The sequence below is a fragment of the Lissotriton helveticus genome, chromosome 7 (genome assembly GCF_964261635.1).
Source record: "Lissotriton helveticus chromosome 7, aLisHel1.1, whole genome shotgun sequence".
Lineage (NCBI taxonomy): Eukaryota > Metazoa > Chordata > Amphibia > Caudata > Salamandridae > Lissotriton > Lissotriton helveticus.
The window spans coordinates 544,313,415-544,332,367 of record NC_136068.1 but is presented as its reverse complement, the minus strand read 5'-3'; the positions used below and the strand labels follow the sequence as shown (position 1 = coordinate 544,332,367).

The 18,953-nt window shown below is 46.8% G+C and overlaps 1 protein-coding gene across 1 annotated transcript in view; it reads left to right on the top strand.

Moving 5' to 3' along the window:
- Nucleotides 1–18,953, top strand: part of LOC144768730 (zinc-binding protein A33-like) — a 271,971-nt gene that overhangs the window by 137,961 nt on the left and 115,057 nt on the right. Inside the window, exons 5-6 of the mRNA XM_078652609.1 lie at nt 3,345–3,367; nt 3,448–3,572. Of these exons, the coding sequence (XP_078508735.1) occupies nt 3,345–3,367; nt 3,448–3,572 (148 nt within the window). The remainder of the gene's footprint in view (nt 1–3,344; nt 3,368–3,447; nt 3,573–18,953) is intronic.

Sequence of the window (18,953 nt, the reverse complement as noted above, 5' to 3'; positions counted from 1 at the left end):
ATGCTAGAATATGTAAAAGAAAGCAAATAAAAAAGGCTCCTAAAGTTGTGTGTGAGAGAGAGTTAGAGGAGGTTTCCTCAGATGACAGTGAGGGAGATAAGGAGGTAGTTAGCCACAAAGGACATAAAAAGGTAGTGCTGAACATTGCAGGTGGAGGGACCAGTAGAATGTTGTGTCGGGTGTTTTTATTGAGCTGGTTCTGGGTCCCCATACACTATTATGGCAGAAATTAAGTGGGAGAAGTATTTTGTCAGGTATTTCTTCAGAGAGCTACACAGGAGAAAGAATTGAAATTGTGGTGTTCATACAAAAATAATCATGCATTATGTAAACTGTATGTTGCCAAAGAGAGACCCTCAGTGTTGGGCTGGAAGTATAATTTTAGATCCCAATAGGGCTGAACAGGTCTTAGTAGCTTGTGATAGAGAAGACACTAAAAGGTGGGTGCTAGAGGAGTTTCCTACAGTTTTTCAAGAGAAAATGGGCAATCTGACATGACTAAAATAGGGAGCTACACCTAAAATTCATCAAGCACAACATATCCCTTTCATTGTCAAGGAAGAAGTAAAGAAAGAATTTGAGAAATTGTTGGAGTTGCAAATGATTTAACCAATGGCGGCGTCTGAGTGGTTTTCTCTATTGGTCGTAGCCAGGAAGGCCAACTGCAAGGTGCGTCTGTGTGTGGACTTGAGGAGACTGGATAATAACATAGTGGCAGATCAGTTCCCATTGCCTAGGATAGATGAAATTATGTAATTGACTAGACAAACAAAATGGTTTTCAACGTTTGACTTATCTGCAGCTCATCAATAGGTGATTTTAGATCCTAGCAGCAGATGTCTCATCACATTTTGTACAGCGCTTGACTGTTACCAATTCAGATGCAAGCCATTTGGTTTGGTACCAGCCACAGCAGTATTTCAGAGGTTAATGGCACAGTTGTTTGGGCATATTCTAGAAGTTACTTTCTTCCAGGTTGATAATTTTGGTTATGGGAAAAACTGAACAAATCACAATGAGTACTGAGGGAAGTATTATGGGTCCTGAAGGAAAGGGGATTGTCAGCAGAGGCTAATAAATGCAGACTTGCACAGAATGGAGTTACATATTTAAAGCCTAAAAAGAAGTTGGTGAAGGCTTTAATGAGTGCTCCATCTCCGAAGTCCAAGGATGAGCTTCGATCTTTTCTGGACCTAGCTGAATTTTATTCAAAATTCGTGGACAATTTCTCACGGAAGACTCATGATATGAGAGTTATATTGAACAACAAGCCCAAGTATGTGTGGGATGAGGGTTGGTAGAGATCATTTGAAGAAATCAAACTAGCAATGCTACTGTGTTGCAGTGTTTTGATCTTAATGCAGATACATTTGTAACCACTGATGTCAGTGGGAAAGGGTTAGGCTGTGTGTTGACCCAGAAGAATGAACGGTATAAAGAGGTTGTGATTGTGTTTGCATCCCATTCTTTGTCTCCCAAGCAGGAGAAATACTCAGTGAGAGAGAGAGAGAGACACATCGGTGTGCTTGTGGGTATTACAGCATTTTCAAAAGTTCATATGGGGAAGAAAGTTCACGTTGAAGTCAGATCATAAATCCTTAACCAAATTGTTAACTACTGAAGGGCTGTCTAGCATCGGCGAGAATCGCAAGATTACCCATGAGGCTACAAGACTTTTTGTATGATGTGAAATATGTGCCAGGAATTAAAAATGTTACAGCTGATTTCTTAAGTAGAATGTCATTACCTCTTGGGGAAATCGACCAGGATCTCTAGAATGAAAGTTGTGTGGCTGGTATCTTTACAGATGAGAGTGCCACTAGTATATAAAGGGAGGAGTAGATGGAAGCATACAGTATGGATGCGGTATTGAAGAAGGTGAAGGACAAGACAGTGAACGGTTGGGGTACTTCTAGTAAAAGAGTAGTAACTGAAGAAATTAAAGACTTTCTGGGAGGTACAAGGTGAATTAAGTATGGATGGCATGTTTGAGGTGAGAGAATTATTCCTCCCAGTGGAATTTGACAGACGTCTCAATGGGTCATGAAGGACATTCGGGCATTACAGTATAAAAATGTTTTATTGGTGGCCTAAAGTGGATTAAGAAACCAAGAGATTTGTGGGAGAATGTATTGAGTGTGAGAGTGCAGATAAATCTCATAAGACTTTAAATCCTCCTATGTTCTCGTTGGGGTGTCCCAATATGCCGTGGGATAAGATTGCGTTGGACATTATGGGTCCTGTTGCATGGTGTGATGGCACATATTGGGACATTATGGTTCTTGTGGATATATTCTCAAGATGGATTGAATTGGAGGTGGTTGAGCAGGTGAATACAGCTACAGTGATTACATTTCTTGACGATGTGTTTCTTAGGGAAGGATTTCCGGTTTCAATATTGATGACAGTTCACATCGGAAGCAATGAAGACATTTGTCAAGGTAGCGGTCATAGAACAGAAATTCACAGCGTTATATCATCCTAGGGGAAATTCTGTGGTGGAAAGAGCAAATAGAGTAGTGAAAGGAATAATACAAGCAAGAGAAAGAAAAAATTGGGAGTATGAATTAAAGAAAAGGGTGTGGTCATATAGAATGACGCCACACAACATAGTAGGTGAAAGTCTGTTTGGATTGATGAAAGGCTGGCTACCATATTTCAAGATGAATCCTGGGTGGATGAAAAGAGGTAAGCAATTGAATTGGAATGCTAAGGTTGTAAGAAAGTGAATTTTGACCTCTCAAGAGAAGAGCAAAACTTACTTTGATGCTAAACATGGTGTAAGAGAAGTATATATAAAAAAGGCCAATGAGTTCGTGTGAAGTTAGTCAAGAAAGCAAGGAAAGGAAAGGAAGAAAGCAAATTCAGTAGTCCTAAAAAGGTGATAAGAGTTATAAAGAATACAGTTGAACTGGAAGTTGGCAGTATTTGCCACAGGAGTCGCATTGCCATAGCCAAAAATGGCAATGACAGAGAGAGAATTGTGGAATTTGGGTTTGATTCTATGGATGTGAACAGGTATTGGTGGTTGGAATTGTCACGGGCAATAGATTGGAGGAGAACAGCAGAGTTGAGGATGAAAGCAGTGTGCAAGAGACTGCTGAAGAGAATGGAAAGGTGCATCAGGAAGTCAGGAGAGAGGATCAGAGTGTTCATGTGGCAGTGCACAGGTCCCAGTAGTTTACCCTGGCTGTGACTGACATTTTGTTAATTTCTATGTTAAATACTGCCTAGGCCAGTCAATTTTATCAAGTCCTTCTGCCACAGATACAAAATACAGAAACGTTGAGAAATGTTGCAGCACCATGGTTAGTTACTATTCTATCTTTTTGTTTTCTCAACAGGGCATAAAATCCTGTTCATCAAAGTAAGTATATGCAGCACCTTTGCATAAGTAGTCCTTCTGGAATCCTGATCAGTAAATCAAGTTTTTTCTTCCTTTTCTAGTTGTTCTTCCGAAGAAAAACGCAGTGTCCCAGGTGTATCGAAATACAGGAGTCTGTACCAGGAGCCCGAGATTGGTCTAATTGAGTATATAATATGGAAGAAACTTCGGTCAACTATAAGTCCAGGTATAGAATGGCGGAGTCTGCTATCAATTTTGTCTAGTTAGAAAAGTTGTTCAGGCCGGTTCTTGGCTAAGTCTGAAAGATCTCAAATGGGTTGCTTTCGCAAAGAATATTTTCCTTTTCTTATAGTGATGATGCGTTTCAGAGTCGTATGGGTTTGGTGGTAGAAGACGGTGTCTCTAGTTCTATTCCAGCAATCTTCTTAACACATACCAAGTCTTATTGAACAATAGAGCCGATGGTTTAATGTCAAGTTTGTCAATGGTACACAGCAGGGCCATTAATAAAAGAGAAAGTTCATAATTGAAAAAGTCAGTTGCACCAGTGCCCCCACTGCTGCTAACAGCGTTCTCCACCCAGCCATCTCCAGTTCCCTCTGACCTCACAACTATCCCCATCATTCTAGAATTGTTGGCAGCAGCGTTAAGATAGCTGAGACAGAACATAACGTTTAGGTGTTTTCTTTTTGCTCTTGAAGTGGACTTAGCTCATTGAGCAGATCCGAGAGACCGTCAAAATATTGGACACTGATTGATATCTCTACCGGGAAGGATATGCAGTAGTAAATTCTGTGCAGTGATTCTGAACTTATTGAAGTCAATATTCTTGGTTCATTAAAGCAGGTTATCTCCCTTTTCGGTTCACCCAGTGTCAGGGAATGTGTGTACAGCAGACAGAAAGAAAAGGATAGGAGAATGGTCAGACAAATCTACCACTGTGGGCTCTTCCCTTGAGAGATGGTCTCCTTTGTATGTTATTAAGTTCAGTACAGATTGTTAGAGATAACATATTCTCATTATTGGGTTACCACCACAGTCTGATACAGGAGCTCTAAAAACAGATAAGACTCCACCACAGAGAAAGGAATCACAACAGCATTTATTGTAAACACACTCGAGTAGAAACACACTTGACGGGAGAGAACACAACAGCATGGCTACGCTCAGAGTTCTCTGCCTGGCACAGGGTCACACAGGTATTTATACATCTGTTATCAGGTACAAAGGGCAAGACACCTATTCAAAGTTACATGTAAGCATGGAACATTACTATGAGCATACCGTAAGTCACATTCATCTGTTGTCACAAGGCACATATTGGATACTGCAGGAGGAGAGCTGAGTAGATAATCATGAGAAAATGACTAATTGTCTGGTTTACTTATAGACTTGTACAAGGCCATTTGTAGCTGGAAAAACAGCATGTATGGTTAAAGACCTTGAACACAGTGATCAGCCAAGGAAAAGGGGTGTGAGCAAACAGCACATAGGAGCAAGAAATGACAAAATGGCTATAGAATGTGAGGTAAAGGCCAATGTTTTACTGATGTTCACGATGTAGGTTACAGGTTAACAGTATATTTTCGCGTGGCTTGGTCTCAGGTGGTGTTGGATCAGATAATTTCTAGAAAGGATCAAAGTAAAGAGATTGACTGCTGAGTCATCTATAATGCCCCATTGATGACTAAGTTAGGCCATGCTTGAACAGTAATAAAACACACAGACACACTTGCTCTCTCTATCCATCAATCCATTCATCCATCCATACATTATCACTTACACTACTTTTCGCTTCAATTCATGCTATGTCGCAGTAACAAAACACAATACGATCACACCGCGGGTCCTCACAAACAACATCAAAGTACTACTCTTCTAGGCAACATAACTCTGAGACCGTATCATCAATAGAACTCTCAATGTGTACTGTGCTACCGGTGGTTCGGTGATTCGCCAAGAGTATGAAGTAATTTATTTATTTGTTATTATTTATTTATTTCAACACTAGTAAAGCGCACTGTCACCTGGCAGGCATCCTGGCGCTAACATATGTGTGCCCAGCTGGGCTCATGCTAAGGGGTCTCGTCAGAACGATAGAGTTATGCACTAGGGAAGAGTCTTCAATCTCTTCCTGAACGGAAGAAGATCCTCCAGCTGTCTCAATTTAAATGGAAGATTATTCCATAGTCGGGCAGCAGAGGTACTAAAGGCTCTACCTCCTGATTTTATTTTTTTAAATCTTGGCACCTTCACCATTCTAGCTGAGGAGGAGCGAAGGTTCCTACCAGGGACATACAAGGCGAATTTCTTCTGCATTAGTTTAGGTACGGACCCATGCAGGGCCTTAAAAACTATGCAGAGAGAATTAAATTGGACCCTTTGCAGTATGGGGAGCCAGTGTAGCTCCGACAAGGCCATAGAGGCAGATGAGAATCTTGGCCTCCTCAGGGCTAGCTTAGCTGCTATTGTTTGAAACCTCTGGATTCTCTCTATCAAATATCTCGGGGGCTCCAGCAGCAAGGCTTTGCAGTAGTCCAGTCTGCTTAGGATGGTGCTTCGTACTACCAATGCTCAAGCTTGAACTAGCAGGACCGGAAGGATCATCCGAAGGGCTCTGATAATTGCAAAGCAGCTCCCCACTGCTTTATTAACCTGCGATTCGAGGGTCAATTTGTTATTTTTTATGATAATCAACTTTATTTGGTATTTAAAACAACAGACAGAGTTCATTGGGTGTAGCTCAATCAGATCACACAACAGATTATTACAAAGAAAGCGTGTAAAGCGGGTCTTCACATGCCAGTCCATATCCGGGTCACAGGGCAAAGAGAAAGGCAGCGATCATACATTATTGCTTCGATCATGGTGGTAGTAGATTAAACCATTTCCCCCAAATCTTGTGGGACAGGTCCGTTGCCCCCCGGTCAATTTGTTATTAAACATGGTTCCCAGATTTCGTACCTTCTCCATGGGGGTCAGTGGACTGGCTGTGACTAGTGGCCAGTAATTAGTGAGAAGTAGCGGTGGGAGACTTCCCTGCCGCACAGTAAAGAATCTCGGTTTTATCAATGTAATTACAAAACACCAACTCTTCTGCAGTCATAAACAATGGATATCACATCACATAATAAAGCATTTTCTTTTCTCTTCTGTTTTCATCCAGTATCTCAGACTCACTTTCATTTAGACTGATTTACCTGCCAGGCCCACAGAATAAATAAATAAAAACTTCCACTCCCATCTATTAAAATCACCATGTCCCTCTTCCTTGCGGGCCTCCGTCTGTGCCACACAACCACATTGCCTCGAACCCATAGTTGAGTTTTTTCAGCCAAGATCATTAACTCCCCTTCATGGGCTTGCTTTTCCCTGGTGATGGCAGATTTGACTACATACAAAAGGATTTAAAGTAGCCCTTAAGAAGCACCTCCTGCTAAGTGAAGATTCATAACAGCAGCCCACCCGAAATCAAAAGGACAGAGGGAGTCACGATTAGAGTGTATCGATATATTTTACTGTCCCGTTGTTAGTTCTCAATATACAAATAAACCATCTGCGTAAAATTAGGTGCAGATATCTACTCCTTTTTAATTAGATTGTCAGAACACATAGTTTTGTATTGGGCACCTAGGCTATCATAACATGGTAGTAAAGAACTATATAAAACACAGGACAGATGGCCAAGACAGGAAAGAAAGATCTACACGCAGGTCTGAATAAACTATTCACACTAATATAAATATCCAGTATGTCATTTATTGTGAACATCCATGCAGGCGAAAATCAATTTAGTGAGGTGGGTAGAAAAATATGTGTTTTCCCAGTTTATCCCCGCTAGGGACTCTTGCTCATGCTTGCAGCCCGATCCACTGAACACCACGTTTGGCATGAAATTAGAAGCTTATGCTTTTGCTGCTTTGGTCTAAGTCCTTTCAGTAGTAGTTTTAGAGTGATAAGTGTGTAAAAAAATTTGCTGAGCAGGCTTTAAAGGATTAATACTTTTGAATAACTGTCCTGTTTAGACTTTGGGGGTCTTCCACAAGCCCAGAAATTTAATTCATGAAGAAATCCAATTGGATGAGAGAGCCTCTTTGCTAGTCCGATTCAGAACCACAGTTACCGATATGGCAGCACGGATTTCAGACCTCTCATTGACAGCCCCAAGAGAAATGTTTTTCATGGGGCAGCCATTTCAGTATGAGGGCAAAGTCCTTAGGTCCGGCAGAAAATAAGGCCAGATAAGGTGTCAGGATGATCAGACCCAAATCCCCAAGCCAGGTAAGGGGGAATTTAAAAGCTTCCAATCTAGGGTAAATTAGAAACACAAAAATAGTTACTGGATCTGCTGTACCTTTTCCGGGACCACTGCTCCAAAACATCTAAACGACTGGCCTGGGTCAGTGCTACCAACAAAGGTACTGCAGACCCCGGTCAACAATGGAGAAATTGGGGAACCAAAGATGCCCTTCGGTTTCAGGCAAAGCCTCATGGCTTAATAACACGAATGGTAAATTTCACCAATTTGGACTGTTGAAACTCCCTGGGGTACCTGGTCATAAGGCTCATCTTAGATCTGCGAGAAAAAAAACTGACTAGCCAAAGGCCAAGTTGTCTGTTTCAAGCCTCATGCACAACAGGTGTTAACAATTCATGGCAATTTGGGTGCAAGAATTGGCCAAAGGACATGTGCAGGGGACTTGACTTCCTCCCTCGAGGCTATGCACATTGGGAGTCGGCCTGCCACAGCAGCTGGAGCACTGAGTCTGTGGTGAGGCTCTGCTGTTATTCCTCTCTGCTTAAGGCCCAAGACAGCGCATGGTGGGATGACAATAAATAGCAGGAGTTTTCTGTCTGTGGAGGGTTGGCGACAAGGCCTGACAAGAATCCAGGCCCTCTGGCCAACCCCCACTGCACATCAGAAGGCCGGTTGCATTGCTAGTTGGCTTTCCACAGTAGTATGAGTGCAGGACCAGGTTAGTAATGATGCGCTGCGGTGGGATGACCACAGGGCCTGACCTCTGGCCAGGCCCTGTGATTAACTTCTGCTGCACAATCCATCTCACTTACTTTTACCCACTGACACTCACTCTCAGTCACTGTTTCACTCACACATTTCTCTTCCCATCCATGACATTGACTGTCACTCGCTCTCAATGACCTACAAAACAGAGAACATGTATTTTTCTCTTTCTTCCAACCACAAAAAGTCGGTGATGAAAATATCCTTTTTTGTTTTGTTGGTTTTTATTTACCTTTGTTTTTACACACCCCAGAGAAGAAAATAAATGCATGAAAGGTGACTTGCAATTTGTGCTCTAAGGTCCTGCAGCATGGTGATACTGGGATGTACTCTTTTGGCCCAAGTGGAATGGTCTGGCACAGGGGTCTCCAGCCTCTTCTATACTGAGAGCTACTTTTTATCACTGAAAGTCATGTAGAGCTACCTGTAATAAAGTGATCTCCCAGAGCGTTAGAGGGAAACAAAAGGGGCGTATAAACACCTCCTTATTTTATTTAAGAAATGAAACGAGCATTCTTTAACATAGGGACACAGTTCTCAAGTACGGTGATATCCTAGAACATAAATGCTCCAAATAGTAGTCCATTAGCCAATTCCACAGGTCTCCTTCTTCTCCAGGTAGCTTCCTTCAGCTCATTTTTTGGATTCCTACGTGGCTTGGTGTCCCCAGAAGTCCCCAGAAGAAAGCAAAGAAACAGAAAATCTCTGGTCAGTCTTAATGTTTTAGTGCTATCCTGTTAACATGCTGACCCTTCACCTGAGCATGCCAATCACCAAGGTCCGTAAGGGAATAGGGGTTATGAGGGTATAGCGGTCTTGACTTTGTGCCCAACTTAAAAAAGGCCGCCCCTCCCGCCAACCTCCTCCAGAAGTTCAAGAAAGGCACTTGCCTGAGGCTACGGTCCTCCGTGACCATAGCGTGGAGTATCTCGGCGTCCTGCTCCTCCTGGGGACGTCTGGATACAAGAGCAGTGGGTGTTGGGGAAACCTCCCTTTTTAGCTCCTCTCCTCCCGGGCTCCAGCGGGTCCTTTCCTCCAGCCGCTCTCCCGACGAGCGATGGTCCTGTACCTCCGCCGCCGCTCATTGAGAAAACGCCGTCTCCGCTCTGCTCTCTCCTGTGTCAATCGCGCCTTCCTCTTCACGCGACGTCCCGCGTTTCTTTTCCTCCATGCCTACCGTCAGACCTGCGACGGCCGTAGTGTCTGCACTGCCGACCTCTTCTTCCGGCTGGGCGCTGAGGCCACATCCAAATGAATCTTGTGCAAGAATCCACTGCGACCATGATGTATATATAGTTACCATCCCTCTGAAGGGGACCGCAGTGGTCCAGGTAAACACATGCTAATGGTTTATCTGAAATTAGAAGGGGCGTCTGCGCCGGGCATTTCACTGTTGAAACTTTCATTTTCTGGCAGATTTCACATTCCATAACATAGTTTCTGGTTTGTTTCCTCATGCGTGGCCACCAGTATAGCTGTTTTAATAATGAAACTGTGGCGGAAACACCTGCGTGTGCAGAGGCAAGCCCTTCATGTGCTGCTAAAATGAGTCCTAATCTATGTTCCATGTTTGGGATTACTCTATCCCCCACTCCAGGGATTCGAGCAAATGGAACATTATTTGCATCAGTTATATATGAGTACTTGAGCCGAAAGCCTTTTGGTAATGTTTTACCACTGTCTTTTATTGAAGCAGTGACAGCTTGCATTATTTTGCTGTCTATTTTTGGTTTTGAACGTGTGATTACAGCTACGGAAGCCGTTTGCACAGCTGCCTTCGCGGCTTCATCAGCCAATGAATTTCCTTCAACGTGAACGTCATCACGCTGATGACTCAGTGTATGGATCACGTGAGTCTTTTGTAGCTCTTTCTGTAAAAGAACTACTTGTTCCCAATGCATTTTATGCTTGATTGTGCCGCCTTTTGCGTCTTTAAAACCATTTTGAACCCAGTTCTGCAGATATTCATTGTAAGACTGGACGCAGTAAAACTAATCGCACACTATGAGTGTGGAGAATTCGCGATCGGTATTTTCCAGCGCCATCTTGAAAGCTTGGAGTTCAGCTCGCTGAGCTGTACAGTCTCCGAGAGATTGAGTTTTTGTGACCATAGGTCTGAATTTACCATCGCACCAACGACCTTTAACAATCGCGCATGCAGCACTATAAGCTTGTTTACCCCCAATTGCGGCCTGTGCCGATCCGTCTGTATATATTATACATCCGTAATGTTCTAGAGGCAGAATTTTAGTTGGCAGAGGACATTCTTGTTCGTATTGGAGAAATTCTTGTGTCTTCAAGTAAGGGTCAAAAACGTATTCAACGTCTGTCGCAGCAAGAGAATTAACCCATTGTATCCATCTTGGATGTAGAGCTTTTGCATTTGGAATGCTTGCCTTTGTCACTGCCTCTAAGGCAGGTACAGGAGTAACCACTTTAATGCGTTCCCCTGCACGAGGGCTCCTACTTTTGCTACAGCAGTCTGAACCGCTGTCAGAATTTTTTCTGTTGAAGTGAATTTCATTTCAGCTTGTGTGTACAAGTGTGATTTGTAAGCTATTGGTACCTTTTCACCTTCATTAAAGGTTAGGTATGTGAATCCGCATCTCCCTGGGATGATTCTGATTACAAGGCTGTGTACATTGTCGCGTGTCTGTAAATGTGTTGTTGCCAACATGTCTGTTTGAATTGAACGCAAAATTTCTGTATGTTTTTGAGTCCAAATAGTAGGTTTGAAATCAGGTTTGATTAAATCGTATAGAGGTTTAACCCTTTCTAGTTTAGAATGTAAGTTCTTCTGAAATTCAGGGATCCTAAAACTGACTCAAAATTTTTCAGCGTTTTTGGAGGTTGGAGCAGCACACATTTTTCTATAAAGTTTGCTGCCAGGCTTTTGCCTTCACTTGATAGTTTGTATCCCAAGAATAGGACGCTGAGGTGGGCAATTCTTGATTTTTTAAAGTTGAACTTATACCCTTCAGAGGCGAATCCAAGCATTATGGTGTTCACCCTGGTCAATTGCCTGTCCAAATCATCATCTGTAAGATAAGGAGTAGTTTCTGTCCTGTAACTCCAGTTCTGTAGTAGGGGTATCTCTGTTATAGTCATAAACTAGTGAATAATCCCGCCCATGTGCGTGGACCCCGGAGCAATCAAAAATAATCTCTTACAGTGTCGAAAAATGCAGAACTGCACAGACACTTAAGAGAGAATTTAAAGACAGATAATGCAGCCTAAAAAGGCTACACTGTCCAGTACTTCAACTAGAAATTCCACCACAAAATCCACAAAACAGCAAAGCCTGTACAGATTTCCCTTGCTTTAACAGCAAAAAAACTCTCTGGAATGATAGAGAGAAGAACCTGGACAGACAAGCCCCATAGGCTGCCATTATGTGGCTCAGAACAGGATACTGTGCCTTTAAGAGAACTTTCCAGAACTTCACAGTATCCCAGAATGCACTGCAGGTCCCACTTACTTTCAGTTCTTTTTGAAGGCGTAACACGCCAGACCTGTAGCATTCTGTACATGAATAACTCTCTCCACCGGGGAGGAGGGCGGGCGCTTATGACTATAACAGAGATACCCCTACTACAGAACTGGAGTTACAGGACAGAAACTACTCCTTCTGTAGTAGGGGATCTCTGTTTATAGTCATAATCTAGTGAATAGAATGGCAAGCCCATCCCCACACCAAGCGGCGGTGGAGAAAACAGAAATAACACCACTATTGTGCGAACAAATTTCGCAGCGAAGCCTGCCCAACCTGAGCGTCTGCCCTGGCATCAGTGTCCAGGCAGTAATGCTTAGCAAAGGTATGGACTGACTTCCAAGTGGCCGCCTTGCAGATCTCTGCAATGGGAACATTACGAAGCAAAGCTGTCGTGGCAGCTTTGCCCCTGGTGGAATGAGCCTTAGGTTTTCCCCCTAAGGTCTTATTAGCTTTGTAGTAACACAATTGTATGCAGGACACAATCCACCTCGAGATGGACTGTTTAGAGGTAGCAAGACCCGTCCTGACTGATCCATAATTAACAAACAATTGGTCTGACCTACGAATATCCTTGGTTTTATCCAGATAAAATTTCAACACCCTCCTAACATCCAGGGAATGTAAAGACCTTTCCGCTGGAGATGAAGGATTCTGAAAAAACGTAGGCAAAGTTATAGTCTGGTTGACATGAAAATCAGAAATAACCTTGGGAAGAAATTTAGGGTGAGTACGCATAACAACCTTAGCAGCATGAAATACAGTATAAGGTTCTTGGCAACACAACGCCTGAATTTCACTCACCCTGCGGGCCGATGTAATGGCCACGAGGAACGCCGCCTTCCAGGACAGGTGCTGCAACGAAGCCTTATGAATAGGTTCAAAAGGCTCCTTCATCAATCTGGACAGCACCACGTTCAATTCCCATGAAGGCGAAGGAAGCCTGACAGGAGGGAATACTTTCTTCAAGCCTTCCAAAAAATCTTTGATCACAGGGATCTGGAAGAAGGAAGTCTGTGAAGGGCATTTCCTGTAGGCAGTCAAAGCAGCCAGATGAACCTTAATGGAATGGACATTAAGGCCAGACTGCGCCAGATGTAGTAGATATGGAAGGATGACATCCTCCTTGCATGTCGTAGGGTCATAGTTCTTGGACTTGCACCAGATGCAAAACCTCTTCCACTTGTAAGCATAAGAAGTCCTAGTGGAAGGTCGCTTAGCCTCCTTCAGTATGTCCATGCAATCCTCTGGGAGATTCAGATGGCCATATTGCACTATCTCAGGAGCCATGCCGCCAAACTCAAAGACGAGAGGTTGGGGTGCAACATCCGCCCCCCGAACTTCGTGAGAAGGTCCGGCCTGCACGGCAGCTTCATGTGAGGAAGGAGAGACCGGTGAAGCAGGTCCGTGAACCACCACTGTCTGGGCCATTCCGGGGCAATCAGAATCATCCGCGCCCTGGACTGGGACAGCTTGATGAGAACCGTCGGAATCAGGGGAATGGGTGGAAAAGCGTACAGAAAGCTGTTCGACCAGTTGATCCATAACGCGTTCCCCAGCGTCCCCGGCTGGTAGTACCTGGAGGCGAAGTCTCGGCATTTGCTGTTTTCGGCGGTGGCGAACAGATCTACGTCTGGAGTTCCCCACCTTGCGAAGACTTCTCCTAGTACTTCGTCGTTTATGACCCATTCGTGGTTTTCCTCAACCAGTCTGCTCAGTGCGTCTGCCTGAACATTCTGCACACCTGGCAGATGGGTGGCCGTTATCGTCAGTCCTCGAGCCAGAAGCCAGTGCCAGATCGCCTGCGCCTCCTGTGACAAGGTGCGTGATCTCGAGCCCCCCTGCTTGTTGAGGTAATACATCGTGGTCGTATTGTCCGTCTGTACAAGCAGAGAGTTGGTCTGAAAGGACGGATGAAAGGCCTTTAGTGCCAAATGAACAGCCCTGAGTTCCAGGAAATTGATGTGGTACGTGGACTCCGTCGGTGACCACGTCCCTTGAATCTGTAACTCTCCGGAGTGCGCTCCCCATCCCTGGAGAGAAGCATCCGTCACGATAGTCTGTGTGGGAATGTCCTTGTGGAAGGGAACCCCTCTCAGGAGATTCTCTGCCGAACACCACCACTTCAGAGACTGAAGAGCATGCAGAGACAGTCGTACCTTGTCGTCCCAAGATCCTCTCCTCTGGTCCCACTGATCCTCCAAGCACTCCTGCAGCGGTCTCATGTGCAGCCGCGCATGTGGCGTCAGGAAGATGCAAGATGCCATCGAACCCAGCAGAGAAGACACCTTCCGCACTGTCGTAGACGGAGTGGTCAAGAGAGCCTGAGCCTTCCGAAGGAGTGATAATCGTCGCTCCTCCGAAGGAGACACGCTTGCTGACAGCGTATTGATGGAGGCTCCCAAGTACTGAATGCACTGGACCGGAATCGGGACAGACTTGGACATGTTGATGTGCAACCCCAGCTTGTTCAAGAGAACGCACGTCTTCTGGAAATGCGCTTGAGCTTCCGAGAAGGAGGAGGCCTTGATCAACCAATCGTCCAGTTACGGGTAGACAAACACCTTGTTCTTCCGCAGGTGTGCTGCTACCACTGCCATGCACTTCGAGAAAGTCCTGGGTGCAGACTTCAGCCCGAACGGAAGTACCGTGTACTGATAGTGATTGGTGCCGACTTGAAATCGCAGGAACTTCCTGTGTTTGTGTGCAATGGGCACATGGAAGTACGCATCCTGTAGGTCTATAGCACATAGCCAATCTCCTTGTTGCAACTGAGGATAAATCTGATGCAACGACAGCATGCAAAACTTTTCTCTGCGAATCCACTTGTTTGCCTGTTGCAAGTCCAGAATGGGCCTGAACTCGTTCTTGCCCTTCTTGCGGACCAGAAAAAACCGGGAGTACAGACCTCTTCCTCTCTGAGACAGAGGTACATCTTCTATCGCCCTTTTCCTTAACAGGATATCGGCCTCCGCCTGGAGCTCGCGCAGTTGATACCGCGAGCTGACCGGCGGAATCGATGGAGGAGGGCTGGTGAATCGAAGACTGTATCCATTGCAAACAATATTCAGCACCCACTTGTCCTGAGTAATTTGTCTCCACTCTGCCAGAAAAAATTGAACGCTTCCCCCCACCGGAGCGGGTAACGGATGAAGGGGAAGTAACCGCTCAGGGTCGAGACCCTGCCAGGCCTTTGTTTGCGGTAGAGGACTGCTGTCCACCTCTACCCCTCTGGCGTTTCTGGAAGGGTCTCCGGAACTGCAGCTGTTGTTGCTGCTGCTGTTGTCCCGAAGACTGTCCTCTTCCTTTCCCTTGCGAGCCGAACCGCCGTTGGAACTGGCGGTAGGGTTTCTTGTCTTTGGGCTTCTCCAAGCCCACAGCCGTCAGGGTTTCAGCCTCGGCCTTCATCCGGGCCATTTCATCGTTGGCATGTTTCCCGAATAGCGTCCCACCGGAAAACTGCAGATTGGCCGCCCTCTGTTGCGCCTCAGGCTTGAGTGACGTAAGCCTGAGCCAAGCATGGCGGCGCTGATTGATACCGTGGCAATAACCATGTACGGCCAACAGTGCGATGTCCGCAGCGGCGCTGATGGCCTGGTTCGAGACCAGCATCCCTTCCTTGACAATTTCCAGGAAGTCCTCCCTCCTGTCGCGGGGGACAAGGTCCGCGAACTGCTCCAGGGAGTCCCACAGCGCACGGTCGTACCGTCCCAGCAACGCCGAATTGCTGGAAGCCTTCATAGTAGTGGAAGAAGTCCCACACGCCTTCCTGCCAGCCGAATCAATCCAGCGGCTCTCTTTATCCGGAGGCACGGTGGAGTACGGGGAGGTAGAATGCAACTTCCTGGCCGCCGTCACTATCACTGAATCGGGCACTGGGTCCATCCGTAGGAAGGCCGGGTCTGAGTCAGGCGCTCTGTACTTCTTCAGAAGTCTGGAGGGAGCGGCCTTCACCACCGCTGGTGTAAGAAACAGCTCCTCCGCAGGTTCGACCAGCCCTGGCACCAACGGCAGCAGAGGGCGAGACGGGTGCTTCTTGTGCAAAGTCTCGAATATCACGGACGTCGTAGGAGTAGGAGCCGTCACCGGGATCCCCAACTTCGCAGCCCCCCTCAGGAGAACCTCCTGGAACGTACCAATGTCGTCGATCGGAGAAACCTTAGTCTCCGGGGAGTCCGACAAGGTAGGCGAATAGGAACGAGTCCTAGAGGATGCCGTACGGGACCTGGATCTACGCCTCCTATGGCGATGCCGAGACCTAGTGGAGGACCTGTGTCTACTCCTCGATCTTCCTCTCCGTCCTGAGCGCGATCGCGATCTCCTAGGTCTGGGACGTTCTTCCTTAGACTTAGGCGTCTTCTTGGGAGGGTTCGGAAGCCTGGGCAACGAGACCGACCTCGGTGGAACCGCTGGCGGCTTGTCTGGCACAGGAGGCCGTGGACCCGCTGGAGGCGGGGGCAGAGGAGGCAACGGAGAAGGGGTTGGAGCCCTCGGAGCCGGAACCCTCGGCAACGGAGGCGAAGGTGTAACAGTCTTCTTCTGGGTATACACCTCGGAATACACCGACCCCGGCGACCCGCCATCCTTTGCGGGCTGAGGGGAGCCCCCCACAGTCTTAGGCCTGGTATCACGATCCCTCGACGTCGAAGAACAGTGACCAGACGGCGAGCGTAGGTCCCTCGACGTCGAGCGCCCCTTTGGCGTCGACCGTCCATGCTTCGGCGTCGACTGTTTTCCACGCCTCGACGTCGATCCCGACCATCTCGACGACGACCCTTTGTGTCTCGATGGCGATCTCTTGCGCCTCGACGTCGACCTCGACCGCCTCAACGGCGACCTCTTCCGCCTCGACGGCGACCTCTTCCGCCTCGACGGCGACCTCTTCCGCCTCGACGGCGACCTCTTCCGCCTCGACGGCGATCTCTTTCGCCTCGACAGCGGTCTCTTCCTCGACGGCGGCCTCGACGACGAGGATCCCCTCGACGATGACAGTGTCCTCGCCGTCGACGGCGAACGGCGGTGTCGCCGCGAGGGCGAGCGCCGACGCCGGGCCCGTCGACGCCGATCACTCGACGCCGAAGACGACGACGATGAAATCGTCAAAGGATTCGACGACGGCCTGTGTAACTCCCTCGACGTCGACGGACGCCGTTTCTTCGACCCAGAGCCCTGGGGAGACGAGGAGCCGGCCGTGGACCTTCCTCTCGACGTCGTGGTCAGTGCCACTGACCCTGGCGGAGAATGGGGACGTTTGCTGGTCTTCCTGCCCCTGGGGAGCCCCCCAGAGGCCTCAGCATGGGCAGATGAAGCCCCTCCAGACCCACCTCGCGCCTTCAGCCTTCTTTCATCGAGGCCCTGAAGCCTGCTCTTCATTCTGTTCTTCAGGGTCCTGCCAGAGAAGCCCTGACAAATCACACACTCCTCTGGGATGTGGGAAGATGGAAGGCAGAGGATACACACCTCATGTGGGTCTGATTTTGCCTTCTTCCTGGAGCACTCCGGGCATTTGTCAAATAATGCAGGCATCTTTGACATCCAAAGGGAGCAAAAACCAAGAAGAACAGCACCAAAGTACTTTGAAAGCACTCAAAACTAATTTAAATTGAAAAAACACCAATAAACCCTTGAAAAGGGAGAGCTCAATGCTTCCAGGGTCCTGCTTGCAGGAGACGGAAAAAAGAACTGAAAGTAACTGGGACCTGCAGTGCATTCTGGGATACTGTGAAGTTCTGGAAAGTTCTCTTAAAGGCACAGTATCCTGTTCTGAGCCACATAATGGCAGCCTATGGTGCTTGTCTGTTCAGGTTCTTCTATCTATCATTCCAGAGAGTTGTTTTTGCTGTTAAAGTAAGGGAAATCTGTACAGGCTTTGCTGTTTTGTGGATTTTGTGGTGGAATTTCTAGTTGAAGTACTGGACAGTGTAGCCTTTTTAGGCTGCATTATCTGTCTTTAAATTCTCTCTTAAGTGTCTGTGCAGTTCTGCATTTTTCGACACTGTAAGAGATTATTTTTTATTGCTCCGGGGTCCACGCACATGGGCGGGACTATTCACTAGATTATGACTATACACAGAGATCCCCTACTACAGAAATGTCATTGACATAAGATAATGCCTCATCATCATACGTTTGTAGTAACTCTGTTACTCTGGCTGAAAATAATCCAGGACTGTTCTTTAATCCCTGGGGGAGACGACAAAAGTGTTGTTGTGTCCCCATTATTGAGAAAGCGGTCAAGTACCTGCTTTCAGGTGTAATGTTTTTTTTTTTTAATATATTTATTAGGTTTACAGGATAAATGAAAGCATGAATTTCACATTATACAGTATCTCGTAGCTCGAAAGCATGTACGTCGGTCGTGAAGCAAAGCATGTAATACACTGTTAAATCACAATGGAGACAATGGTGGAATTGTAGCTCAATCATGTCAGCCTCATTAGTATCAAGTAAAGAAAAGACAGTAATAGAAAAAACGGGGTGTGTGTGGGGGTGTCAAACTTGGAGGTGCGTGGTGCGGTGGATGTATATCGATGCGATTGGAGGTTCAGAGGCGACATCGTAGCTGGCCCATGGGTGTTCTGCTAGCTCGGGGAGGGTGGCCTGTCATCAGTGGTGGATGTGTGCCGCGGGCGGGGGAGGGGGGAGGGAGGGGGGGCTGGGCCTATCCCACCGGTCAGGAGGGGTTGTCCGCAGCGGGGCCACCCATGTCGGTGTCTGGTGGTGCAAGCCCGTCTCTGTGTTCTCTGTTTGGGGGGGTGTCTCTCGTGGGGGCATCCGGCGGTTGCCATTCTCTATGGAAGGAGTTGAGCATCTCATCCCATTGTGTCGCAATGGGGAACTGTCGTAGTCCTGCCGTCTCCTCATTATGAAGGGAAACGCTCTCCGCCTTTGCCCAGTTGTCCAGGGAGGTGCGCCAGTGTTCTGTCATGGGTGGTTCTGCACGTTTCCAGTGTTTGGTGATTAGTCTTTTGGCCGTAATAAGGCCGAGGTCCCAAAAGCGGGAGGGCACTTTGTTCTGTTTGTTCCTACGGTAGAGGCCTAATAGGCACGCGTCCCATGTGTGAGGAATCGGCATAGTCGTGCTCCGCTCTAGT